Here is a 27,859-nt window from a genome sequence, read left to right as displayed (position 1 = left end):
ATGATGGTTGACAAGCCTTCTAACCCCTTAGCCTAGATTGGGGGGCTATTGTTTTGGAATACCAAAATAGTCTCACATTGCTTAACAATTAAAGTTAATGGTAGTTTATAAACACTTTTCTTCCTTAGTCTACCAAGACACATTTTAAGGACCAAACTATGAGATTTAGACCAACGCTAAAGTGAATAATATCTGAAATGCAATGATCTTAACATTGTAGTGAATTTGAAGTTGGAACATTCCAAATAGAGTGAAAATAATTGTTGTTTGTTTTAAGAGATATGAAAGAGAAATAGAGTATGAATATTTATAAACCACTTTTTGTTTTTCTTTAATTCTATATGATTTCAAAATGTTCCATATGTTGTCATTTCTCCTATTTTCTTCACATATTTGAGAAAAAATCATGCACAATTAATCACATTTATCTAAAAATTCACTTCATTTCCAACTCTACCAAGAAAAGTATAAAACATTAACTTTCACTCACTTTTCTTTTTTTCCATTTCTTTTTTACCTATTTCACCTATACCAAACAAATACTATTTTTTATCAATAAAAATAAAAATTAAAGTTATATATCAAAGTGATTATAACACTTCAACTAATCGATATAAACTCCCATTAATAAAGGCTAAGTTAAAATAAGCATTTAATTTAATATAAAATATGAATTCATTAAAATTAAGTTTAAACATAGATAAGTTTGTGAGACGAAACACATCATTAATGATTAAACATCCTGATAAAAAAAGAAAAAATCAGTTATATTATAACTGTGAAAGAGGTGTTTTATCGTTTCTCTAAAAAATATATATAGAAAAGGAGAGGTCCTATACTCTATCCAAATTCCAAGGTTCAGTTCCTCTCCTCTCTACCCCCTCCAGTTGCTCAACAGAGTAACACTCTTAAGTCTTAACAAGCTTCACTCTCTCTCACAAGCCACAAAAAAATGGCAACAACACAAGCATAGCGGAACAAGACAAAGCTTCAACTGCAACAACAATGCTGGTCGAAGACCACACCATCACCAATGCGTGGCCACCAATCGGTGCGCCTCTGGACGTCCACAGAGACGAGCATTGGACCAACTTCGACAGCTCCGTCAACGCCGTCTCCTTCGGTTTCGTCGCCACCGCCGTTCTCATCTCCATGTTCCTCGTCATGGCCATCTTCGAGCGCTTCCTCCGCCCCACCTCGCAGCCACTCTCCTCCCCCTCCGCCGCCGCCCGCCGCCGCCGCAGCCCCTCCGACGTCGAGGCCCAGATCGCCTTTTCCGGCAAACTCGCTCACGCTTCCCCAAAAGTAAGTAAATATCATTAAAAAAAGTGAAAATTTCCCTCGTTCCAAGGTTAAAGCCTCCACCTTTTCGTGCTAAAAGTTGTTTTTTCCTTGTTGGAGCGTGTTTGGGGAGTTTTCTCATTTTCTTATTTTATTTTATTTTAATTGCTCTCGGAGTGCTGGATCTTGGGCGTTTCTGTAATTTACTTGTCTTTTTGTTATGTTTTCTAATAATTTCCTTCTGTGGTGTTTTATTTTAATTTCATAGTGTTTTTTGTGTTTGTGCTTATCATCTCAATCACCACCATCTTCTATATTTACTTGATCATTCTCAGAATATGGATTTGAACTTAACTCCAAATGTTAATCATATCAGTCGTCAATGTTGGAATTCCCAACAATTTTGCTCTGCCATTAGAGGTTTTCATAGTAGCTCTTTTTTTTTTTTTCAATTATTAAATGTTTATGCATTTTCTTTGGTAAAGATATGTACTAATAGTTTGCTACTTTGCTATGGTGGTTAATCTTAAATTCTTAATTCCCTGACTTCCCTTCTGTAAAATCTGAATTTAGCACTGACTAATCCAACTATTTTTTTTCTTTAATGGAAAGTGAATTTAATATCTTAAAGTTAATCCCACCAGGTTTGATTTCATTCTGCATTTGCACGTTGTGTCAATTATCTTGGTTATGATTTGTGAGTGAACTGTGTTGTCATGTAAGTTTTATGAGGAGATGGTCCTCCATGGAAGCTTTCTACTCAACACTTGGTCCCTTGCCACGAGTCCTTGTAAATCTTTGTGATTAAAGTTGAGACTAGAGACCCACACATTGTCCTTGTTGTTCATCCGCTCCAAAATCTTTGATGAAACCGTGTGTGGCGGGTGGTGTTTGTGGTCTCAGACAGTTGGTCAAAGTTTAAATGCTAGTCTTGTATGCTACAATAGAGAAATAAAGTAACCACATGGTATATTGTATTTTATTCTACATATATATCTTCTTGGCTTATACCAACTTTAATATTTTTTGTTTTTTTTAATGTAGTGTAGTGTAGCATCTTATGATGAACCAGTACCTTGTAACAATTGTGTTGTCTGCCTTGTGCCATTCCTTCGGTGGAACATGCCTGGCCCACCTACTTATCCAATCTCAGTTCGGTGGTAGGGCACAACTTTTTTATTAGGACACTGTCTACATTAATGGATTTGTTTTTTTCACCTTTTATCAAAACTATTTAATGATTCTCTAGTATTTTGGTCAATGAGGTTTTGGAGAGAAAAGCTCCCTCATCAACTAATTCAAAAAATTTATTTTGAAAGGAACTAATCCAGAATTTAATAGCTTACTTTTTTGGCATTTTCATCAACGTAGGGGGATCTCCGTATAATGTGTTAATGGGATATAGATTACAGAATATGGACTTTGGTGTGAAAATGGTCCACGCACTTTGGCTTCTGACGGATATTCTTTTTATTGTTTATGTAATGATAGTAGTCAGAGACCGTGTTGGAATTTTCTTTATATAAAAGCTAGCTTCACAATTCTGTAACAAACCATACCTAGAAGGAAATTGGATTAGAGATGATGAATCACACAGAAAAGTAGAAATATAGCATGTGATTCTTGAATTGTTAATCTAGTAGCCTTGGTACCAAGTGATCTGAAACACTCAAATACCAGGTTAATAAATCATTTTCTTTATAGAAAATAGTTATCAACACACTCCATCATAATTTCTAATATTATCTTATTGTGATTTTTAATAAAAAAAATCTTTTGTTTATTGATTCTTCATTTCTTCTACTAGTGTCTTTTCGGTATTTATTACCAAGGTCCTTTAATTATAACTAACTATTGAAAGGTGTCAACATGTTCTATGTGCCGAACATTGACTTTTTAAATCCGATTGCAATTACTATGCTTTGTTTTCTGTGGATCCATATGTCTCTTCTGTATGTTTATATTATTGTCTTGTATAATATAATGTATTTTTGTCAAATATATGATGTAAATGCTTTTGTTTTTATCACTTTATTTCATTTCATCGTATACAGAAATGAGGGCCACTAGGAGTCTAGGAAAAGTGTCTGTGTAACCTAGTGAATCTATTACAGTAAAATATAATCTCTTTGATGGCTGATGGGATATATTTCACTAGCTAGATGTTAGTTTATAAGTTTAGCATTGGATGCAAACCACTTCACAGTAAAATTCTGTTCAAGTTTCAATAATAGTCAATTTGGGTGGCTCTATGTTGTTTTACCTACACTTATATTAGCCACTTTTTCTATAAAAAAATTGTGAATGACACTGACCAATTCGCTTTCCCTGTGTGCTTGCATCTTAGATCCACACCTGCCTTGCTTTGTCTGACATTGTGTGGAATGTTATCTGTAACTGATAGCATTCTTTTCTTTACATGGTAAAGCCGTCATTATCAGCTAACCTGATCGAATCTTCAGCTAAAAATGGGTGATAATGTCAATTATTAATCAATTGCTTTCCCCTTTCTGATATGTTACTGTCTTCTGTTTTTCTTGACTAGGCCCTCTTGGTGAATTTGCTTTTTGTGTTGAGAAGTCAAACTAGAAAATAGTAATGCAGCTGTTGCAAGTTACTATATCTACATGCATAATGTGTATGAACACCAGCTAGATGATTGCATAGTCTAAAAAGCCTAGCCCTGTTATATATCTCATGTTCATTGATAATACATTATAGTAGTATTCTGTTATGATGCTAAAGGTAATGCTTTTAAGGGGTGTTTGGAAGAGTTTATACATAATCTATTTGATATTTATAAAAATAACTTATGACTCTAGTAAGTTCTTCTTAACTTATTTATATAAGCTGGTAAAGCTTGTTAAAATAAGATCTTGCTAAACCACATCCTTAGACATAGAAGCATTTGTTGCTTTCCTCTGAAAGTTTACAGTGGACAACGGTTAGATTTCTAGTCCACTTATAGTATAACAGTATAACAACTTTTTTCAATCATCTTACACATACTGAATCCCTAAATTTGACTAATCTATTGCAGGAGATAACTTCATTTTTGTATTAATTATACATGAATTTCACCCTGGTTTACTTATTTTTGCAGATGAGTGTATATGCCAGTGGTGTTTCAGTACTAATGCCTGGAGATGAGATTCCTACATTTATTGCACATCCTGCTCCATGTTGCCCAGAACGGATTTCTTGGCCTTCTCATCAGCATAATAATAACACATTACCTTGTTCCTCTTCCAACACCCTCCCTACTACTACTATCAACCAAGTCTTAGAGATTTGAATATAGACAAAAGTTCTGCATATTACATCAAGGGCTTGATTCATTTTCTGTGAAGAGTAGACTGTTTCTTGGGGTTTGCCTTCCATCCATTTTTACCTCTGGAGCTCTCTTTACAGTTTATGACATGTAAAATAGGATTTAGTTTTAGGCAAAACGGGTTTGGCAATTAGATATCCATTGTCTTTGAAGTAAATGGTCTGTTTCTGTCCATATGTGCCTTCCCAATTCTTGTCCACAAATCATGAAAAGCTTTCAGGGGGTTTTCCTGTGTAAATCAATTATCAATAGATTTAATATTGTACCCCCATCAACTGGGTAAATCCTCTCTCAGCTTCCTCTCTTGCACATTAATTTCGAAAGATCTTCATATTATGTAGTATTCTTAGGAATATATCTCTTTATGATTAATAATAGAAAGTAAGACGCGAAGATCCACAATCCAACTTGGGTTATATGTTTACTAAAGAGTGCATTTTAATGTCCATTGAAACTTTAGAAGTAGATCAATACAATTCGACTGAGTCACGACACAATTTTTCGTTTACTGGTTGATATGCAACGTAAACTACTTTGTTTTATATGGTGTTTGATTTTTTACGCACAAGTATTAAATAGAACAATGCAAATTCAAATTCTCTACTATTCAGAGTATAGAATGGAAACAATGATTAGAACAATAATGGTGATGGTAATCGTATGCGGATTAAAAAGAATTATCTTGGTTTGATAATGTTTTTTTTTTTCTCCTAATGTTCTATTTTTTCTGCTTTAATTGTTTCATGGTGAGGGTGAGCCTTGGTATAATGGTAAAGTTATGTCTTGGTGACTAATTGGTTATGAGACTGAATTCATAAACAGTTTTGCATATGCAAGGATAAGACTTCATAAAATGATCCTGTTTCATATTTTCGCATAATGAGGAGTTTTAATTGTTTCATGGTCACTTTTAAAATCAAACAAAGAATAGTAGTTTTGTGTTGTTTAGTCCGTTAAATAAAGAATCTTGAGAATGTGTTTTGATATACAAAATTTTAGAATGTGATCATTCGTTTTTTTAATATTTTTTCTTGCTTTATGTTGAGTTGGCTCTGAACTTTCTTTTGTGTGAAAGAGTAGTTTGTTTTTCATTCATTTTAATTTTGGGTTCCTGTGGAAAAAGATATAGTGAATCCATTTAGTTAAGGAGAGAATTCTCAAGTTTAGAGATTTATAGAGTATTTAGGATTCCCATCGACAAAACAAAACAAAATATTGAAAATGGTCTCAACTTATTCATATCATGTTAAAGGGAGAAAAGGTAAACTCGGACACTCAGTCCCCTGACAAGTAGTAGAACAGATATATTACATGAGATTATAAAAAATCAATGTATGTTTCTTAGAACGATGAAGGGAATTTGGGATGCAATAAATCAAATCTATTCAAAGGCTAAAGATGTTGCCCGTGAAGGAAATTTGGGATGCAATAAATCAAATCTATTTAAAGGCTAAAAATGTTGCCCATGTATATGATCTGAAGGTGAAAATAGTTACAACAAAGCAAGAGAATAAACCTATTACAGAATATGCCAATCTATTAAAATCTTTATGAATGGAATTGGATCCTTATAGGATGATAAAGACTAAGTGTAAATCTAGATTCAATGGTCCTTAAAGATTTTATCGAAAGAGATAGGGTCTATGACCTTTTGTGGGACTAAACTCTTAATTTGACTGGGTAAGAATTCAAATTTTTGAGAAACTAGATGTTTTATTTTATCATATGATGAGGTGGTTGCTATTGTGCGAAGTGAGGAGATTAAAAGGAACTTAATGTTGGATACACCATCTATTAAAAGTTTAGCCATAATGGATGAATATTCTAAATGTTGAGATTAGGAAAAAGTGGAAAAGAAGAGTGCCATGTGGTATACGTATTACTCAACAAATCCGAAAGAAGTACTAGAAGTTGCATGGTAAACCTCATAATCACGATGGAGAATGTAACAAAACTATTTCGGGATGTGCTTACCTAGAGCATCAAAGTGTGTAATTTCACTAATTTGTTTTCCTCAAAGTCAAGCCTAGGCTTTTTATAGAAATCACCATAGGTTATGATCTAATAATATCTTATCTCTGTAATTCTTGGGGATAAGATGTGATTAGATAAAATCTCTCAATTATCAAGATTAAAGATTAATTATGACACCAAGGTGTGCATCCTGCATTATATACTGTGTTGATAAAAAATTGACCTGTTGGACTAATCATTGGGCTCGACCCAATGACAATTGGAGGAAACACCTCCCCAATCTCAAAGCACGAAGGAGCTAAGAATAAAATGTGGTAAATATCTGTGAGTTGTTATTTGGTCGGCCCACAGTAAACTGGAGGATAAATAACCATCCAGCCTCGAGCACTGAAGTGTGTTAAGGCTTAAACAGTGCGACAGGTCCTATGTCGATCCCTTGAGGTTAGTTAATGTTGATTGAAAGATCGACCTAACAGGTCACTATTAGGTCAGCTCATGGTTAACTAGACTACACATAGTCCTCTGATCTTAAATATGATATCATGAAAAAGCCATCGAATAATAGATGGACTTTTGGTTAATGGACTTGGCCCAATAATTGTCAGAGGATGCACATAAGAAGTTGTACCCACTGCCTCAACTCATTAGTATTATTAAGTGAACATTCATTTTGTTAATTATATTATAAGTGTAAAGTATCTCTCTATTAGAGAATCTTATTGACTACATCTCTAATGAGATATTCTTTTTTGATTTATTTTTTTATCCTCAATATGAACACTCATTTAAATTAATTTAGTTTTTTTTACAAATATAAGTTGAGACTGACAATAAAATTCTTGAAATTTCTCAATGTAGTTAAATTCTGAGGTAGTGGTGGCGAGACTGACACTAAAATTCTTAAAATTTCTCAATATAGTTAAATTCTGAGGCAGTGGTGACGACTCTGACTTCTTCTAAACTGTTGGAAAACTAATGTGTTTTTTCTCTCTCAGAACTGTTAAATAATTAATTGTATTTGCTTAATTTAATTGATTAATATACTATTCTTCCGCTACATCTTCAAGAGTGCGTTTGGATAAAGAATTTTAACTGAGGAAAGTAATTTATCAGAGAATTTGATTTAGAATTCATTGTTTGGATATTTTTTATGAAGAATTTAAAATTTTGGAATTTTAAAACAAAATTTTAAACAACTAAAAATCTGGAATTTCAATTTCCTTCTAAAAGGTGAGAAATTGAAATTCTCTTCTTACAGTCTTATTCAAAAAACATCGTCTGAGCTCCTAAAATATCGATCGGGTGTGAGCATAGAGAAACACGTATAACTAGCACACAAACCACATCTTCTCTTTGTTTTTCATTCATTTTTTTCATCCTCATAATTTTAATTTTTTTTATCCAAACACAAAATTTTGAAAATAAAAGAATTTTAATTAAGTATTTAAAATTTTTCAAAATTTTAAATTTTTTCATCCAAAGACACTCCAAGAGTAATCAAAACCATGACCGATTTAAATTTCACTGGAGGCAGATATTGACGAATCCCGAAAGCTCTGAAATATGTTGCTGCTCTTTTGGGTTGAATTTTGAACTTCGAGCCTTGGGACATTCCTTTCTGCATAGCCATATCATTCCACAAGATTGATGGTAGATGACCTATTTGTCTCTTGTGCTTAAGAGGATGAAACCTAAGAAAGTGTCCAAAATGGTTGATTAGGATTTGCACCATAAAATACTGTCCATAGTAGGAACCCACCAAGAGAAAACTCACTAATTGTTTGATATAAAAAAATGAGGACCACAATCACTAGCATCACCATGTATGAACTTGTCCAGATTGTCCTAGAGCAAACGGCTACTAACAATCCAACATAGGTTCCCCTCCTTTCTCAAATAAAAATAAATATGGTTTTGCTAGCCATTTCATTAACAAAAGTAAATAAATAATTAGAAGTATAACTTTTTTATTAACAGATGTAAATTAGATATTATTAATACACTATTGCTACACTTGATCTTAACAAAATGCCCTATTGCTGTTATTTTTAATTATTTTTCAACCATTTCAGCTACACCTAGGTTAATGATTAACAAATTTGAATTGAATACAATTATCACATTTGTTAAAAACAAAATAACTTACTATTTTTTATTTTATCACTTTTTATCATATCAATTATCACGCCATACAACTCTCTTTATATATATATATATATATATATATATATATATATATATATATATATATATATATATATATATATATATATATATATATATATATATATATATATATATATATATTGCAAGAAAATTTTAATCACACAAAAATTCAAAAGCATTTATAACGTTTCCGAATAGTTGCTTTGTTGTGGAAATATTCTCCTGCATTGTCTATGGAATGTTCTAGCTGGTGTGCTATAAAATATGTTAACAAAGTGGACCAGTGGGGCTTGCAGGCCTCGAGATGCAAAATCCATGTGCTTCTTCTACACCCGGAAAGTGTAATAAAAATACCAAAATATTCTTCAGTTAAAAATCAAATAAATCATCCCTCCCCACACCAATCACCCATGCCATTGACACCTCCTTTCCCTTCCTGCTGCATCACGAGTCCATCCCTCCCTTCATCGTAATCAACCTGCATTCTTCCATTCCATCGTGTGTCCCCTTCCATACATTTTTGTTTTTGGTTGTGTTAAACCATACAGATTGACAATCCATATGATACACGAGAGAATTCATATGAGCATACAGATTGACAATTACATATTGTCAATCTGTATGATTCTTACAAATTGTCAATTCGTATGGAATAAATGAAGGCAAAAAAAACTTACTTATGGTGACGCAGGGCTACTCACGGAGGCGGAGGAGAGGAAACTCGCAGAGGACAACAAGGAACTTCCAAAAGAGAAACTGGGGAGGAGTCACGGACAACAAACACACACCACGAACTATACCAACACCAGTTTTGCGGAGGAGACTAACGGATGCGCCAAAAATTTCAAATGAACATTGCCTTACAGACTATACGAAGAAAAGAGAAAAGGAAGAAATAAAGAAAAAAAAAGATAAAGTTGAAATTTTTTAAAATATGTTAGTGTAGAAGAAATTTGTTGGGTGTAGGAAGAAAAACCCCTTTAGTTTTTGGAGAAACCCTTGGGCCCAAAAATAAAGTTTAGGAGGAAAATGAACATATACAAAAATAGCAACTATATTTTTAAAGGGTGTGTGTCCCTTACAAATTCATGGTTAAAAAAACAAAAGGTTTAAATACCCTTTTATTACTTCCGGTTGCACTTACTTTTCAATTTGGTGCTTATAGTTTTAAACATATCAATTTGGTTTTTTTAAACCGTTATTTTTTTTAATTTGATTCTCAACATGAAAAAATCATTATCGTGGTCTGTTCAATCAATGCCGTGGCTTTCCACCATGGAATTTGCAAACATGGCTTTCCATGACGCCTTAATTTTGAGGAGGGTGCATTTGTGACATTGAGAAAGCGGTTATTATTCAGAGAAGATGCCATAGAAATTGTGGATCTTCACCTAAAATTGTGGAGCTATGGTTCTTGTCTTCAGACAGTGATGATAGTTGTTTTGGGTGGTGGTGTATTGCGATTATAGAAGATTGGAGTCAATGAATAGTAGAATGAATTGACATTAAGGCAATTTCACAGTGATGGCCAAATTGGATAAAAAAAAAATGCAACTACAAGGATTAAATTGACATATTTTAAATTATAGATACTAAATTGAAAAGTAAGTACAACATTAAGAGTGAAAAACATTTTAAAACTCAAATAAAATCTTGTAAAACAATGATGTTGCAGGAAATACAATCTCAAAATGAATAAAATATAAGTATTTTATGCTGTCACCGATGTAACTGTTATTGCAAATTAAATGCTTTGATTATCTTAAAAATATAAAATATAAAATTACTTTATATTTTTAATGCAATAAGTATTTTATTTTTCATAAAAATTGATTAATTTTCTTTAGTAAATATGCTAATTATGCCATTTACCATACAAGAACACAAGCACTACACTTGCCATTATAGAATAACACTGGAAAAAATTATGTTTGTTATCAAACAATTTTTTAAAATATTTTTTCCTATATTCTCAAGAATTATTTTCAAAAGAAAAACTGAAAAGATTAAAAGAATATCTAACATGCTCCCAGTGTACTGTGTACATTTTGCCCTAACATACTGCAGTCACCACAGTGACCGCACGAAATCTTTAACGTTAAAAATAAAATGTATAAATTAAAGGTAAAATTATAAATTTAATTTTTGTTTATCTCAAAATTTAATTTTGATTATTATAAATTTAATTTTTTTTAATTCCATTATTTCAATTCCTAACCTCAAAATTGAACACTCTTAATTGTTTATCATGTGTTTCGTTTTTGTTGAATATTGATCCACATGTAGCAATCTTGAAAGTTGACGTTAATTATATTCGCACCGAATTTTAGATTGGGGACTAAAACCAATCCAGATCCCTCCTACACTCGTCCTTTGACTTACCACATTTACACCAAAACTGCATTAAATTCATTAACAAGATTGAAGAAAGAAAGTAGACAAAATAATAATGAGGAAGAGTTACTAATAACATGACGGTGGCACCACCCACCACCGTCTCCGGACACATTCACAAAACCCTATGTAAAGATGAAGCATTCCAATGACACAAGTGGATTCTCCAATGACTCACCGGCGGAATACCATTTCCCCGCCGTCGTCGGATTTTCCCTTTTCCGGCAACCGTTTTCCGCCGTTCCGGTTCTGATCCTTGTAGTGGACCGGTCAAGTTTTTTAACAGATGGGCTCCGACCCGTGACGGGCCTAGCTTCTCCGGCGCCGGAAACGGTGGCCGGCGACCTTGACCGCCGGAGAGAATTCTCGGTGGGATCTCTCCGGCGACGCGTTCCGCCGTTACCAATTTTCTTAGCTGTTTGGTCTCTGCACTGAACCAACTTCACAGACCCAACACTATTGTTCCTTGCGCCATGCACCACCGTTCTCTCTCTTCTTTCACCGGGAAATGAACGATTTTTCTGCAATTTGGGCTGAGATGTATCGACCCTTTTGCGCGTTTCTTCTATCTGGTTGGCGATTGAAGTATCTGTGGACACGGTTTCGCTCAAGCTGCAAACTTCTGCTGAGGTGGTGTCTTCGGCTTTGTAAATGGACAATGTCAATGCCCTCTTCTCAACCTTGCTTTTTTCATCCTTAAATCTGTGAAAGTTTGTGTTTTGGTGTGGCTTTTGTGGTTTTGATTTGGCAAAGGTTGTCGGGTTCCATTTGGGGGTTTCCAAGAGCAGTTCCTTCACAGCCTCCTCTGCACTACTGCTTTCTGAAGGTTTAATGAGAGGTTTTGGTGGATCATGGAATTTTGCTAGTGAAGAAGAGGTTGGGGTTTTGTGACTACTAACACAACAACCCATTGGTGTGTTGGAATTCTAGCACAGCAAGAAACCAAGTGTTTGGTTTCCTTCAAAGGAAAAACATTGTTGAGGCAGGCACAATCACAAAGGTTATGGGGTTCCCCCAAGGTGTTGGCTTTCCATCACAGGGGTTGTACAGCTAATGTTAGTTAAGAAAGAGAGTGAATTGTTGGGGTCAAAGGGAGGGTGCATTTATTGTAAGATTTCCATCAGTTACACTAACAATTGTGAAAGGAGTACCAAATCGGTGAATGAACTGAAATAAGCTGTTTCAGTTTAATTGGTGACACGAGTTTTGAGTATATAAGTGTTTTAAATACACGGAGACAGAACTCTATTGGTAATAGTACTTCTATCTAACTGGAATAGAATTTCTTTCGATGTGAAAGATACATGTGCTTGTGCCCTTTATCAAAACAATTTTGGGGGATAAGTAAAACATTTTAATACAAAAGACAAGAAACAATGAGGAAAAGTTAAAATGCGCATGAACTTAGGTAGATTGAGCCAACAAATAACGGGACTCTTCTCTTAATGGATTTAGCATGGGGTGGCAACTGTGTCGTTTTGTGCGTGATATTCGTTCCTGCTCTCATGAAAGTGTACACAAATATTGGAAAACAGTGAACAAAACCTCTTGCAGAGGATATGATTGCCATATGGTGCTTGTGATCCATGCCCCATCTGTGCCCTGCAAATTTCTATTAGGAGCGGAGAATGTTAAGGTATGAGATGTCCAATGTGAGGTCCAATTTTAAGGTATAAGTTCAGTGATAATGGTTATTGATTAATCTCACAAACGTCCCGTGTGAGTTATGATGAGATGTACAATGATAATGAGAGCCCGTATCAAAATAATAGACAATTATAAAACAAAGATTAGATTATATTTATTAAAATTAAAATAATATACAATTATAAAGCTAATTACTTTAAACTATTATGAATTATTTTTATTGAACCTTGAAGAAGCTAAAGACTAATCTCGGGAACTACTGTCATCATGTAATTAGTAAAAAAAAAGAACAATGAGTTTTCTGATAATTAGAATAGAAAATTATTAAAAAAAGAAAAATGTGTTAGTTTAGATCAATTTATTTTATTTTGAAATAGTTTATAATTAAACCCTTATATGAAAACACCTAAATATTCTTACAAATATTTATGAAAAATAGAAAAAAAGAAAATATTAAATTTGTCCTTAAAAGTAAAACACCGATCAATTAATTTTTAACAAATGAAAAATTTAAATTTAATATCTAAATGTGTAAAAAATTCAACAAATTAATCTTACAAACAATTTAATGACAAATTGATCTCTAAACATTACAATTTAATGTCAAATTCGTCTTAAAAAACATAATTTATTATCAAATTGGTCTTTAAACATTACAACTTAATGATAAAATAATTTCACAAATTTAATGATAGGATAAATTTATCATACTTTTTATATATTTAGATATTATATTTGTATTTTTTATGTTTAAGGACCAATTTGGCATCACATCAAATGAATTTGATTATTTATACATAAAAATATTAAAACAATTATTTTTTCCTTATAGTTTCATTAACATCAATCTCAAAGGCTAGTTTAAAAAATTAAAAGTGATTAGATTTTAGTGACGAATATATTAAAAAGAAAAAAGGTGTAATAGATGTTTTTCTAATAAAACATTATCAGTTTTAGTTGGTTAATTAAAACCATCCTTTAATTTTGATGTTAATTAACATTTTTCTTTTTCTTGATATAATTGGCATTAAACATGATGGTGAGTTCCTGATGCGTAAAATTCTACATGCTATTAGAAGTAGTAACACGTACAATAAACATTTCTAGTCAGAAAACCTCATCAGAGATTCAATGCATTGGATTCTTGGAGGAACAGAAGAACAGGACACACTTTGCATGTGTTTGCTTCTAGTAACAAGGAACTTCTAATTACCTGCCAACGAAGCATTGCATTCTAGGAGACCAAATGAGGTTGTTCAATGCCACGAAAGTGCACAAACATTCAATAAAATGAAGGGAAAAAAATGCTAATGATGTATGCTTTTTGTCAGAGTTTTTGATTGGTCATATGTATAACCATAGATCTAGATTAGATTTTGTGATTGGTAAGGGACTCAACGTGCATCAGACAGATGATATTTAAGAAAAATGATATTGTTAAAGTTGCATTGTGAATTCCATGTCTGATAACAAAATTAATATTTTATTGATAAAAAATGAAATTTAAGAAAAGTAAATAAATTATACGTGATTTTTTTTTCTTTCACGTTCCTCTGTCTTGGACAAACATAAAATTTAAAAACCTTTGGAATCAACATAAAGGAATCGTATTAGCTAATTCTGCTCTATTAGATAGAATCGTTATTTTCCTAGAAGTGACTGCTATTCATCATGCTCGAGGAAACAATTAACTAACTCTTCAGATCGAAGGATGTCATGGACCAGACTAATCATTCATCTTTTTCTTGTATACTCATTATGTTTATGAAAACAACAACGGCATCGGAGCTGGAAAGGACATGGCAAAAAAAGTTTTAAAAATAACATGAAAAAACAAAGAATTAATAATCATACATTTACTACAGTATAAATTAAATTTACAGTATCATATCATCATAAATCTTTATTGATATAATCTTTTTAGATAATTATTATATAGAAATAATAAATTTATTATATATAAAGAGTTGTGATTAGATGATACACATTCTTTTCTAAAAAAAATTACATATTCTCACGTCAATTTATTACTTGGGATTCTTTTTAATTGACTTGGTCTTTGAGTAATGAAGACTCAACTTTCTATCAGAAAATTATCATTCAAAAGACAGTTTGGTTGATTTATAAAGCTTCATATAAAAAATATTCATCAACACTGATTTGTTGGGTCTAAATTTCTAAGGGCACAAAGATTCAAACTAGAACTGATTAAGTAAAAAGAAAAGAAAATTATTCTGATATGATCGGATTCCGAAATTAATGACAACTTTCTAATATCATCATCAACATCAAGACGCAAGGATTACACTTGAGCTAAAAACTATTTCATGTCTTAAAAGTGGGTGAAACAAAAATATTGCAGCTGCAGTTGGGCTCAAAATTTTAAGAAAATCTTTTAAAAACCCACATGCTCGTGCCTGTAACAACGATTAGATGACATATTTGTTGCAAACTGGAATAAAATTAGCACTCTCTTCAATAAAAAGACAATTTGTCTTGCATCTCCTTTTCATAACAAAGAATAGAAATGGGCCAAGAGACTAGTAGTATCACAACCGCGAGAAGGTACACTCATTAATTACTGGCTTGCAAAATTTACATTTTAGTCTATATACTTAAAATCATTTGCATTTTGATAGTGTACACACACTTTTAGATCCTTCTAGTCGTTACAATTACACAAACTTTATCCTTTTAGTTCTTCTCATTTTGTAAAGGCAGGAGCCAAAACTAAAAGAGATCCAAAAATGTTTGTCTAAAAAGAATAATTTTTAAGTGCAAGGACAAAATGAGTAATTATTTTTTATCTACATGTGGAATTTAAGATTTTACATTTGTTTCAAATATCAACTGCAAACTCAATATATACTTAATTTTCCCCCGTTATACCATGAATAAGTTTTTTTTTTTTTTTTTAAAGAAAAAGGTAGAAGTGTTAAAGTGAGTTTCAGCGGGTGAGTCAACGGGATTCAATCTGATTCATAGGTTAAACAGGTTTGAAAAATGTTCATGGGCTAACTAGTTTGGCATACTAAAGCCCTCCTCAATGCACTTTAGGTGTTTCTTGTAGGGAAAGATTTTGGAACTCGCCCTGCACTTTTATTTTTCCATTCTACACCCTGAAGGGGTCTTAGGAGTTGCCACGTTATTGGATCCTTTCTATTTTTCTGTCAAAAATAAACTTACAAAATTTTTTTAACTTATTAATTTTTACTAACCTTATATACTTATCCCAGATAAATGAATAAACTCGAGCTCCATAATATAATATTTACATTATCAACTTACATCATCAACTACTATTTACATTATCAACTTACATCATCAACTGTTTTTCCGTCCCAAAACAATAAATTCTAGTGAAACAGAACAAACGATGTCAAGTCAAGAGCATGTTCATTTCTATATACTAAAAAAAATGGCGAATATAAGAATCCACAGCTAATCTAATCATGTCTTTCAAGTCCCACGTTGCTTTTTACCCCATCGTATATGTTCCCCCAAGCCCCTCTTAGTATCACAAATTCCTTCCTGAAGGCTTCTACATTTTGAGATGGAAGGTAATTTTAAAGGACATCATACTTACATGCAGTTCCTTGTTATATTAATACCGTAACAAAAAAACACTTTTGTATGAGTTGTAAACAGCGCGCGTTTGTTGTCCATGTAGTTTTTGAATAAGAGTAGGGTGCTAAGAAAGAAAGATTCAATGGACGTGAAAAAGAGAAATATTATGGAAAAAGAAGAATAAAATGATTGGATAATATTAATCCAAATTTGAAATTTGAAAGAAAACATTAATTTCAAATTTAATATCTCATAAAAAAACTAAATTTTATACATTAAGTAACTTATGCAGAAACAATTAATTATAATTATTAATGAGGTATTAACGTAACTTTCAAATCACATTTTTTATATTACAAAACTAATATCAAATAAATTTTTTAAACTCAAATATGAGCGGAAAAATATATCTTTAAAATAAACACAACACTTTTAAATTTTAAATGTTTTGTCATCATATTAATGCGAATTATCTATTAATTTTGTTATGACTAATTTCTAGAGAGAATAATATGGATAACGAAAATTAAAAATAAATTAATAATGATAAGAAAAATTGTAAACTTGTAATTATTTTTTATTAATTTATTATTATTTTTTGTTTGTGTAAAATAATTATGTGTTATTATCTTAATTATGAAATTTCACGACTGGAGATATAACAAAATTTGATACAATTGTTGTCCTGATTCTAAATAATATAATTGATTAGAACAATCAAATTAGTATATAATTAAAATATGTTTTTTTATTATAAGTTTATAACTCCTTGCTTTTATGTTTTGAAGTTCGGACCAGCACAGCACCGAGTAATGAGTATGCATAAAAGGAACCGCGGTGGTCCAACGTTGACGTTGGTGGACCCTGAATCCGCATTTTTATTGCTTTTAATTAAAAGAGAATTTGAACCAAACCAACGTTCAAACCAAAAAAACAGTGACGTTAGTGTTGTTGCAGTAGTTGTTAGCTCTTGCTTTTGGAAAGAAAGAAAGAAGTACAAAGCAGCAGAACAGAGTGTGTCTGTCTCCATCTCTATGCACTTTGGAACCATCTCTTCTTTTTTTCACTCTCCACACCCATCTTCCACTCTTCCCACACTCCAACTTTATTTGCTTCTGATCGCCAAAGGGTATGTTTCAATTCTCAGAATTACCCTCATTCTCATCAAAGTTCACGCTTTTGTCTTGCTCTGTTGTTTCAATTTTCAATTTTGAGTTTAGTAACGTTTTTGGAGGCTTGTGTCTCTGAAGGCATTGGAAAAGGTGCTGAAAATCGAAAGCTGATTCTGTTGAAGAAATGGGTTGTGCGAATTCGGAGTTGAATTTGCAAATTTTCATCTTGTCAATGTTGATTTTCACTGCAAGTTTGTGTGTTGGGGACACTGACCCACTTGATGGTATAGTATAGTTCAGGGTTCTCATTTTTCAGTTTTGATTGTAATTCAATTTTATGATGCTCTGTTTCGTAAGCATCATACGTATTCTATTTGGATGTGTTAGCTAAACGTTTTCTTTCAATTTGTTTATGGTTCACACTTCACAGTTGCGGCAATCAATAGTTTGTATGTGGCTCTTGGCTCACCACCCCTTGAGGGGTGGAAAGCCATAGGAGGAGATCCTTGTTTGGAACAATGGGAAGGTGTGAGTTGTGTCTTCTCCAACATAACTGCATTGTATGTCCCTCCTCACTTCCTTAAACTATTGTTGGTTGTTTAGTTGTCTTGTGTTTTATTTTCTCAAAAAGTGTAATGTTTTATATGGTGAATGTGATCACTTGGGACATGGCTCTCTAAAATTTGTATTTGGGTTGGCAGACGGCTGGGAGGCATGAATTTAAGCGGACAGCTGGGGAGTAATTTGGATTTCCCATCCATCATAGACATGTAAGTGTGTATTTTCAAGATAATGGTAAATGTCATTAGCATGTCTTTCAAAACCAATGAATTTAGTGTTGTCTATTTGAATATGTCCACTGTGATTTCTAGAGTATTACTAGTACAATTTACATTTTTCCCTGGGTAACCATTGAAATTCTGAACTTTTGTACACTGAGTTCCTATTTCACCAAACTCCAAATGCTCTGGTGACTAGGTGAGTCAAATTTTTGGTTTGGTTATTAGGGAATTTTATAGCTCTTGACCAATAGAAGAAATAGCTTTGTTTTGTATTGCATGGTTTTACATGTATGCATACTGAAAATGATTGCATTTCTTTTATATGCTTTCTTGTTTCAGTTCCATGATTGTGTTATTATTTGCTTGAAAACCTCAAGAAGATTTATGTTCCCCAATTGGGCAGGGATCTTAGCAACAACCAGATTGGAGGGACCATTCCATCCACTTTGTCCCCTACTTTGAGGAACTTGTATGTTTTCTTTATCATCACCAATTTTGTGACTTGTTTAATTGTACTGTCTATTGACTAACTCATTTGTATCCTTATTCATAGACACAAGTTTCCTTATGCAAGTTTCTGTTTTCTTTTTACAAATTCAGGTCACTGTCAGCTAATCATTTAAATGGAAGCATTCCAGATGCTTTGTCCTCGTTAACTCAATTGTCAGACTTGTGAGTTTATTGCATTTCCTCTTCTTAATACTAAGTTGTTATGTTTTTCCGTAATCTGTTTCTTCATTTTGAATGAGAATATACTGCCACCTTTAGGTCATTAAAAGATAACCATCTGAATGGGCAAATCCCAAATGTGTTTCTACAGCTCACTGGTTTGATGAATATGTAAGAAAATGTTGTTAAATCACATTGATATTTCACTGTCTTTATTTTGTCCACAATGACACAAATCACGTGCCTATCTTCAGGGATCTGTCTGGCAACAATTTGAGTGGTCAGCTGCCTCCCTCAATGGGGAATTTGTCATCTCTTATCATATTGTAAGTAAAACTTTTAGCAACGAAGAGATTATATTTTCCTACTCGTTAAATGATTACATGTTTTTAAAATCTTATTTATTTTGCAGACACTTGCAGAACAATCAACTTTCTGGGATCCTTTTTGTTTTGCAGGACCTCCCTCTTCAGGATCTGTATATTTCTCAGAAACCATATTCTCTTTACAGACATAGAAATTAGTCAGATGACTGTTGTCTATATACCTAGCAACAAGTTATTGTTTTAGGAAGTTTAGAGTGTTTTTAAGTTAAACTGTGAATTTATAATGATGTAGGAATATAGAGAACAATATATTCTCTGGGCCAATTCCCCCAGAGTTGTTGAGTATCCCTAATTTCAGGTGAGTCATGGCTTACACTTTGAGTATTTCTTTTTCTTCTCTAACATAGTTTTGTTAGCTAATCTCCTTCTCTCTCTAAATTGAAACCTATGTTCAAGTATTATTATTTTATTCCTTCAAGGAGATGTTACATTGGAAATTTGTACTTTAGTTTATTTCAGATGAGAATTGATGATAAAATGTAATGCAATATTCTAGGATTATCCTTTTCCAGATGATTTTAGCATTTTAGTTTTGGCTTAGTTTCTTTGCATATCGCCTTAGGGTAAAATAAATTCATTTATAGCCCCATTACCAGATTTCTCATACAAGTTAATTATAGTAGCATTTACTTTGCAGAAAAGATGGGAATCCATTTAATACTACTATCATTCCATCACCTCCAGCTGCTTCCCCTGAACCTGCTGCTATGGCTCCTTCCCCAGAAAAATCACCTTGGAAAGTGACACATAATCCCTCTGATACCATAAAAGCACCAATACCTGCAATTGCTGGGAGATCTTTCAAAACTACAAAATTAGTTTGGATTGTTGGTGCAGGCTTTTTGATATTTATTGCATTAGGAGTCTGTCTTCTAATGCTGTGGTGCTTTAAGAGAAGACAGGAGAACAAGAAATATAAGAAACACAACACGAATGTGTATACAAGATCTTTGCATAAACGTACAAGCAGCGACTCCCCTTTTGAAGCAACTACTGACAAGGAGAAAGGTAAATCTGATGATGAAGCTCCTATTCTTTTAGTTTTAGCTGTTGTAATATAATTTCTTAAACTCTATTTGCAATTCAAAATAGAAGAACCAAAGTTGCAGGATAAACAAGAAGTACTTGCGAAATGAATTTCTTCAATTTCAGAATGCAATAACATTTATGAATTAAACAATACAGGATGGAGTTCCAAACTTCCACCCCTGCAGCCAGCACCACCACATCATATCCCAATCATTCCAGGAGAGAATTTAATAATAAATCAAGCTATATCTACCACAGCAACCAAAAGACAAATTGTAACAAATTCCATCAAAGTTTATACTGTTGCATCACTTCAGCAGTACACAAATAGTTTTTCCCAAGAAAATTATATAGGGGAAGGCATGCTTGGCCCTGTTTACAGAGCTGAACTCCCTGATGGAAAGGTAATATTCTTCTAGTTTAATGTATTTGGGCATCTTTTAATGTTCATTTCTTTGCTAACTTGGCTTTGATTCCTATGGAGGAAAGGGAAGGTAGGGTTAAATTTTCAATTTGAGTTGTTAATATTTATTTATTTAAACATTTTTAAATGAAAGAAATAAAACCAGATATTTGTTCATCTTCTGTTGCCCCCTCTCAATAGTTTGAACAGTATTTCTTTTCCTCTACTACCCTTAATAAATTAAGAAAATTAGTTTGAAGTTTAAACATTGCTTGTTGTTAGGAATCTAGTACTTTGTGACGTTTCCAGATTTTTCCTGTTGTGCTTTCTTGCCATGACCTGTTATTATTATCCTAGTTTCACTTATTTAACTGGAGCTTCATATTCTTATATCTTTGAAATAATCTTCTTTGTAGTTACTGGCAGTTAGGAAGCTGAATGCTACTGCTTCTATGGGGCAAAATCATGAACAGTTTCTTCAATTAGCTTTCAGTATCTCCAAAATTCAACATGCTAATATTGTAAAGCTTATGGGCTACTGTGCTGAGTATAGTCAACGACTACTTGTACATGAGTATTGCAGTAATGGTACCCTACATGATGCATTGCATACTGATGATAAACTTCAGATTAAACTTTCATGGGATAATCGCATTTGGGTGTCACTTGGAGCGGCAAGAGCTTTAGAGTAAGTTTAGCAATTAGTCACAAATTCAATAACTCTTTCATGTAACTAGATAAACTCAATATTGGTTACTGAACAATGCTTGTCTTGTTCTGGAGGTTGGAAACATAACTTTTGTATGTTAGGCATTAATAAGAATATATTAGGTCTTGCAATTTGTAGAATTTTTGCTAGGCGGTTTTCACACATATGATGTGAAATTGAATCTTCATCCACATTTAACAATGTTATGTTTTAGACTATTAACACTAGGTTAAGGCATTGGTAATTTTCTTGATAACCTTAATTTTATTCATCTCCTTTTCTCTCACGTGTTAGGTATTTGCATGAGCACTGTCAGCCACCTATTGTGCACCAAAACTTTAGGTCTGCTAATGTACTCCTCAATGACAATTTGGAAGTGCGTGTCTCTGATTGTGGATTAGGTTCTTTACTATCTTCAGGCTCTGCTAGTCAGGTAACACTTCAGCTTTAATTTCTAACGTAATCTTCATCTGATATAATGGTTGGGGGTTTGGATTCCTGGTTCTTTTCTGCTTTTAAAATATGCGTTCAACATTCTTGGATTGCTATTGAACAAGATGAAATAACTGGCCTAAATACGAATGCATAGAAAACATGTGGTTGGATTTTACTTTATTTTAAAAAAAAAAAAATCAGACTGCTAAAGGAAGCTAGTCTTGAGGAGCAATAAGATGCGGTTATGGGCCAATAATGGTTGGCTTAACTGGTAGATCAAGTAGCATGTATTTTATTATAATTTCAACTGTAGATTTTTTAACACTAACAATCACTATGCTCTTTGCCCTCTGAAGTGTGGGATGCACTTTAGAGGAACCAAATGAAATCCCAATAAGTCATTCTTGACGCCTGTAGCATGCTCAAATTTTAGAATAAGTCTACCTCCCCCTCCCCTTAGACTCGCATGTACCAAAAAATGGATGCACTTATGAAAATTTTTTAGGTGTGAAAGGATTCAACTATTCAAGACATTGTTCATCCCACACCCTCTTTGTAGCTACATCATGATGGCTGCTAAGCAAATTTGTTTATAAAATTATGTAATACCTGGATCAAATGGATGATTGGTCTGTTCCACAACTTTATGAAGGATATATAACTAAATGACTTAAATTCCAATTCTCACAAGACTTAAAATTTCTGAAAAATTCACTCCACAGGTGTGTGTGTGTGTGTTTGGAGGGTTGTGCTTTTGTAAGACAGCAGCAATTAAAGGTTAACTTTTCTGTCTTTAACTCTTTATTGCATTTCTGGCTAACACTGGTGCATCTTTCAGTTGGTGGGATGCCACCTCACAGCTAATGGTTACAGTGCTCCTGAATTTGAGTATGGAAGTTATACACTGCAAAGTGATGTCTTTAGCTTTGGAGTCGTAATGCTAGAACTCCTCACTGGACGAAAATCCTATGACAGGTTAGCAATCCCATTAATGAGTTATATTAGATACTTGTGCTTTATGAAGTCATATTTAAAGTATTGAATTTGGCTAAGGTACCATTAATTACGTATTGTTATAGCTCACTGCCTCGTGGAGAACAATTTTTGGTGAGATGGGCAGTCCCTCAACTCCATGACATAGATGCATTGTCAAAAATGGTTGACCCCTCCTTGAATGGAGAATATCCTAAGAAATCATTGTCACGTTTTGCAGACATTATTTCTTCATGTATACAGGTAATTTTATGCCTACTTTTGTGCCAAATACAAGAGGAGATGTTGGGGTTCATAAGTTGTCTCATGGTTCATTGCACAAATGTAATCAATTTTTAATTGATCAAATATTGAGCCATGCTTTTCACCAAAAAAACACAAAGACTTCACCAAAAAATTATATAGGCGTGCTTTACATTTTAACCCGCTTTTTGTAATCTTCAAATTCTTATTTGTCTAGAAATGTGCAAACCATAACATGAATTGTCAATATTGAATATACTAAGACCTTTCAAGGAGTATGGTCTGGAATTAAAACTATACCCCAATAGCTTAGGTTGATGCAGTTTATCTACTCTCTTATGGCCCATAATTTTTTTTCTTTTTCTATTGTTTTTTTTTCCAGCATGAACCTGAATTTCGACCAGTGATGTCAGAAATTGTTCAGGACCTCTTGCGAATGATGTAGAGGGTCGTGTAGCTGTTAATGGGGTGATGAACTGCCTTAGCTAGTAACAGAAGCTTTTGGTTACCAAATTTTCTGGATGTTACATATTCATTCTTTCATTTTTATTTTTGTTTTCACTGACATCAATCGTTCCGTAATGTGTGATTTTATTGAGTTTGTATAGTGTATGTACACAGACACAAGCACAACACAGATGATTCACCCGAATGCTGACATATGAATGCTAAAATTTCTGCATGATGAGGAAGCTATAACTATCCAACTATGAAACTATTCATGTGGTTCATTCATAAAACAATGAACTAAAAAAAAAGTCATAAAAAACTTCCATTCTTTAATAAACCATGAAAGTAAGGATTTGGCAGCGGACACTTAAATTTCAAGTCTCGTACTCTAAAAATTTGAATATTAAAATTATGAAAGAGTCCTTAGTATTAGTGTGTGTTTTGTATTTGTTATGACATAGGTTTCCTTTATAGGTTTTGAGGCTATCTATATAAAGCATTCCAGTACCTAAAAATCTGCCCACTAGGATTTTTTTCTCAAGGGATATATGGGAATCCTAGATCCTCAAAAAGTGGTTGCCCCATATCTTAGGTTGGGCTAATTATACATGAAATTGACACTTAGTTCAGTAACCTAACTGAGAAGGTACACAGCCAGCCCCCAGGGTTAGTCTCAGTAAATGATCAAAGATACTAATTAGAAGTTATTAAATGATGTAATAGTTGATTAAAATTATATCAATGTAATTTGCCTACCTCTCATATATATATATATATATATATATATATATATATAATGAGACAAACTTTTTAAAATACTCTCAAAAACACATCAGCAGTGCCTTGAACTCTATTTTTTTTACCAGTGAATTCAAAATATTTAGAGCACTTGGGGTTGGAGATATACCTACTTGAGTTAAGAATTGAAAAGGAAAGTATTAATTAAGGTTTGGTTGCTGCTTAATAAAAATTGTATCCACGTTAAGCAATTAATTAATGGACGCAAATACTCATCAAGTAGGCGATGGTGATTAGATGGACAGGAACACAAATCCATGAATGAGGTTGATGACTTGACGACACTACTTCAATTGGTTCTTATATTTTGCAGGTATATATTGGTTTCATTGCTTGCTACCATGTGCACATGCTATGTCGTAAAATACTAAACAGTGTTGTCAGTTTCCAACTACGTAGGAGTGCTTCGTATTCCTTGTCTAAAAGGTTAAAGAAGGACAATTAAAGGGGATTGAAGAAGACGTTGAAAATGACCATAAAAATATTATCAAACCGCAAATCATGTTCTATGCGTACTATGCATGTCGTGGCAATACGGTTATTAGTAATATTCTCTTCACTTTTATGTAATGAGAAAACAATATAAGTGATTCTATTGGTTAAGTTGTTTGCTTCGGTTTCTATTTAAGTACTTACACATGGATTTACATATAAAAATGTGTGCAATTTATTAAAATTGATGAACTATCGTACGTGAACCCAAATTACTATAAACCAATGTAAAATACTAAAATTCTTATAGCAAGGGTACATTGCCTGATGGGGAAAATGACTCACTACAAATTAACTATCGGCAGTAGACAGTGGGACTGCCCTGTTGGTACTTTGTCACTGATTTTGTACGTGGCTTTATGTTGTAACTTTCATGATAAAGGTACATCAATGTTTGAGTAAATCTGGAATTGCCAAAACATTCTCTTTGCCGAAAATCACCAAGAGAACCCACTAGCATCACATGAGTAACAGTAAGTCATTGGCAAATGAAAACCTGTATTTTTATTATTCTCAATAAAAAAAATAAAATTGTAAATTTGATCCTCTTATTTGTCTCAAAATTGTAAATTTGGTTCCCTTATAATTTTAACTCATGAATTTTGTCCTCCATTTTTTTGCAATCCTGTTATTTCAGTTCTCAACCCCGAGATTGGACGTTGATTGATAATTGCTTACCTTGATCAACACGTGTCGCATTTTTATTGAACGTTGATCGTTACGTGTTGCAATTTTATTGGAGGTTGACATTAATTAGGTGTACGAAATTAACATCCAATAAACATGCAACATATGACGGTCAACATCCAATAAAAATGCAACATGTGGCAGTCTATATTGGCAAGTAACAATCAACATTCAATTTCGGGGTTGAGGACTAAAAAAACGGGATTGTAAGAATTGAGGGACTAAATTCGTAAATTAAATTATAAGGGGACCAAAATCGAATTCTGAAACAAATAGGAAGACCAAATTTATAATTTTGCCTAAAAAAAAACTAAAACATATGTTACGTTGTTTTGATCCCCTAACATATATAATACTTATAAAAAATGTAATAGATGTTAAATAAAATATAACTTGAAGCATAATAATAAAGAAGAAGAGAATATAAGAGTTTAAAGATGATGAAAATTGTGTGTATTTTTTCCAATAAGAATAACCTATTTATAGGTAAAAAAGATAATTAGAGAAGTTATAAAAGATAAATATAAATAAGAAAAGATATATTATAAAAGATAATGAAAGATATGGACAATCACAAAAAGATTATTCATAACTCTCTCCCTTGGATGTCCATTATCTAATAATGTGTTTCATTAAAATCTTACTAGGAAAAATTTCATGGGATATAAACCTAGTGAAGAAAAAAGAGTAAATCATTCTTTAATACGTAAACAAAAACCTCATTAAAAACATTTGTTTCTTCCCCATGTAAACAAACATCTTTAAGACAATGAAATTCAATCTTGTGAGTCAGTTGCTTAAAAGTCTTCCTTAGTAGTAATTTTGTAAATAAATCTTTTAGATTTCCATGTTAACGAACCCATTGAGCATTTATTTCTTTTGGAAATCATGAGTGAAAAAGAATTTTGATTAAATATGTTTTGTTTTATCTCATTTGATGTATCCCTCTTTCGACCAAGCAATAAATGTAATATTATTTTCACGTGATTGTCAATGTGATTTTTTCTCGTGTTGAACTAAAATTTCTGCATGATTAGCTAATGTGTCTATTTTGCCTTATTTCCCATATTGTCATGGAATTGTTATATTACCTCATGCAAACTTTTGTTATATCATTATGAGGATCTATCATATAACCTCTAAAATAACAAAGTGCATGCTTAAATGTCTTTGTATTGGTGAAAACTTATATTTTGTTAGTGAATCGGTGGGAAATGATATATCAAGTTGTGCATGCACAGAAAGATACATTAATGTTTCAATAATACTAAGACATGATATTTCAAGACTAAGTATTTATTCATCCTTTTCTCAAGATTTAGGAGGATCTTAGTTCACATATAGAGACCTTCAATCATTGGAATCTACCACGAATGTAATTTCTCATATAAAACCTTTTAAGCACCTCTACTATATAAGCTTCTTGGTGCCCAAAAACTTTATTCTTTAAATATTCAATTTCCCAAATAGGACTTTGTGCTTCCTAGGTCCTTCATCTCAAATTATTTTTTTAATCAATCTATAGCTTTTGGAAGTTCTTCAAGAGTTCCAATAATATTTATGCTATCTACATAAACAACAATTACAAAAAATTTATTTTCATATTTTTGTGAAAATACATAGCAAGTACTCAATAAGTCAATTATACCTCATGCAACTTGATTGTTTTAGTTCATAGAGAATATTCTTCTAGAGAATATGCATTATTGAGCAAATTATATCCTTTATGGAGTTTCATGCAAATGTCATCATCAAGAAAGTCATATAACAGATATAAGTTGTAACAACATCCATTAGATGTAAATTAAGCTTTTCATGTGCTACTAGAGTGATTAAGTATCAAAAGTACTCACATTCATTGCAAGAAAATATGTGTCTTCAAAATTAATGTCAAGTCGTGTTTTTTATCTCTCAATTTCATTGTTATCATTTTGATTTTGCACAAAAATCTATTTGAATCTAACTAGTTTAACATCTTCAAGTGTATATAACCAACAAGTCCAAAAATGTAATAGATTTTACATATTTAAGTATATGAATTGCAAGTCCAAAGACCTAACTAGTTTTACGTCTTCAAATATATGGATTACATGTCCAAAATTTTTATTTTCGTGTGAATGGACTACGTTTCCAAAAACATAATTGTGTTTAACATATTCAGGTGTATAGATTATATATCCAAAAATCATTCATTTTGTGAAGTGAATCTAATCTTGCTTCGATTGAGCCTTTCTATTCTGGTCAATCATTTATTTGTCTACAATCATTTATAGACTTACTCTTAATCCCCATGATCATTTATTACATTAAG

The 27,859-nt window shown here is 32.6% G+C and overlaps 3 protein-coding genes across 3 annotated transcripts; 2 read left to right on the top strand and 1 right to left on the bottom strand.

The window, feature by feature from the left end:
• The first annotated feature begins 828 nt into the window (after nucleotides 1-828).
• On the top strand, nucleotides 829-4,896 carry LOC114419505. The gene is made up of 2 exons (XM_028385185.1): nucleotides 829-1,305; nucleotides 4,385-4,896. The coding sequence occupies exons 1-2, from the start codon at nucleotides 1,006-1,008 to the stop codon at nucleotides 4,574-4,576; spliced, it is 492 nt and encodes a 163-aa protein (XP_028240986.1). The 5' UTR covers nucleotides 829-1,005; the 3' UTR covers nucleotides 4,577-4,896.
• Nucleotides 4,897-11,271: 6,375 nt separating this feature from the next.
• Nucleotides 11,272-12,057, bottom strand: LOC114420654. The gene has a single exon (XM_028386496.1). It carries the CDS (start codon nucleotides 12,055-12,057, stop codon nucleotides 11,272-11,274), a length of 786 nt encoding a protein of 261 aa, XP_028242297.1.
• A 5,215-nt stretch (nucleotides 12,058-17,272) lies between these two features.
• On the top strand, nucleotides 17,273-23,814 carry LOC114419504 (protein STRUBBELIG-RECEPTOR FAMILY 3-like). Its single transcript, XM_028385184.1, has 17 exons — nucleotides 17,273-17,489; nucleotides 17,611-17,756; nucleotides 17,903-18,032; nucleotides 18,174-18,242; nucleotides 18,658-18,723; nucleotides 18,855-18,926; nucleotides 19,023-19,094; nucleotides 19,178-19,249; nucleotides 19,336-19,401; nucleotides 19,542-19,607; nucleotides 19,947-20,317; nucleotides 20,495-20,742; nucleotides 21,158-21,429; nucleotides 21,745-21,883; nucleotides 22,724-22,860; nucleotides 22,965-23,121; nucleotides 23,504-23,814. The coding sequence occupies exons 2-17, from the start codon at nucleotides 17,657-17,659 to the stop codon at nucleotides 23,564-23,566; spliced, it is 2,100 nt and encodes a 699-aa protein (XP_028240985.1). The 5' UTR covers nucleotides 17,273-17,489; nucleotides 17,611-17,656; the 3' UTR covers nucleotides 23,567-23,814.
• The last annotated feature ends 4,045 nt before the right edge of the window (nucleotides 23,815-27,859 follow it).

This window comes from Glycine soja, chromosome 7 (assembly GCF_004193775.1).
Source record: "Glycine soja cultivar W05 chromosome 7, ASM419377v2, whole genome shotgun sequence".
Lineage (NCBI taxonomy): Eukaryota > Viridiplantae > Streptophyta > Magnoliopsida > Fabales > Fabaceae > Glycine > Glycine soja.
This window is presented reverse-complemented; position numbering and strand designations above follow the sequence as displayed.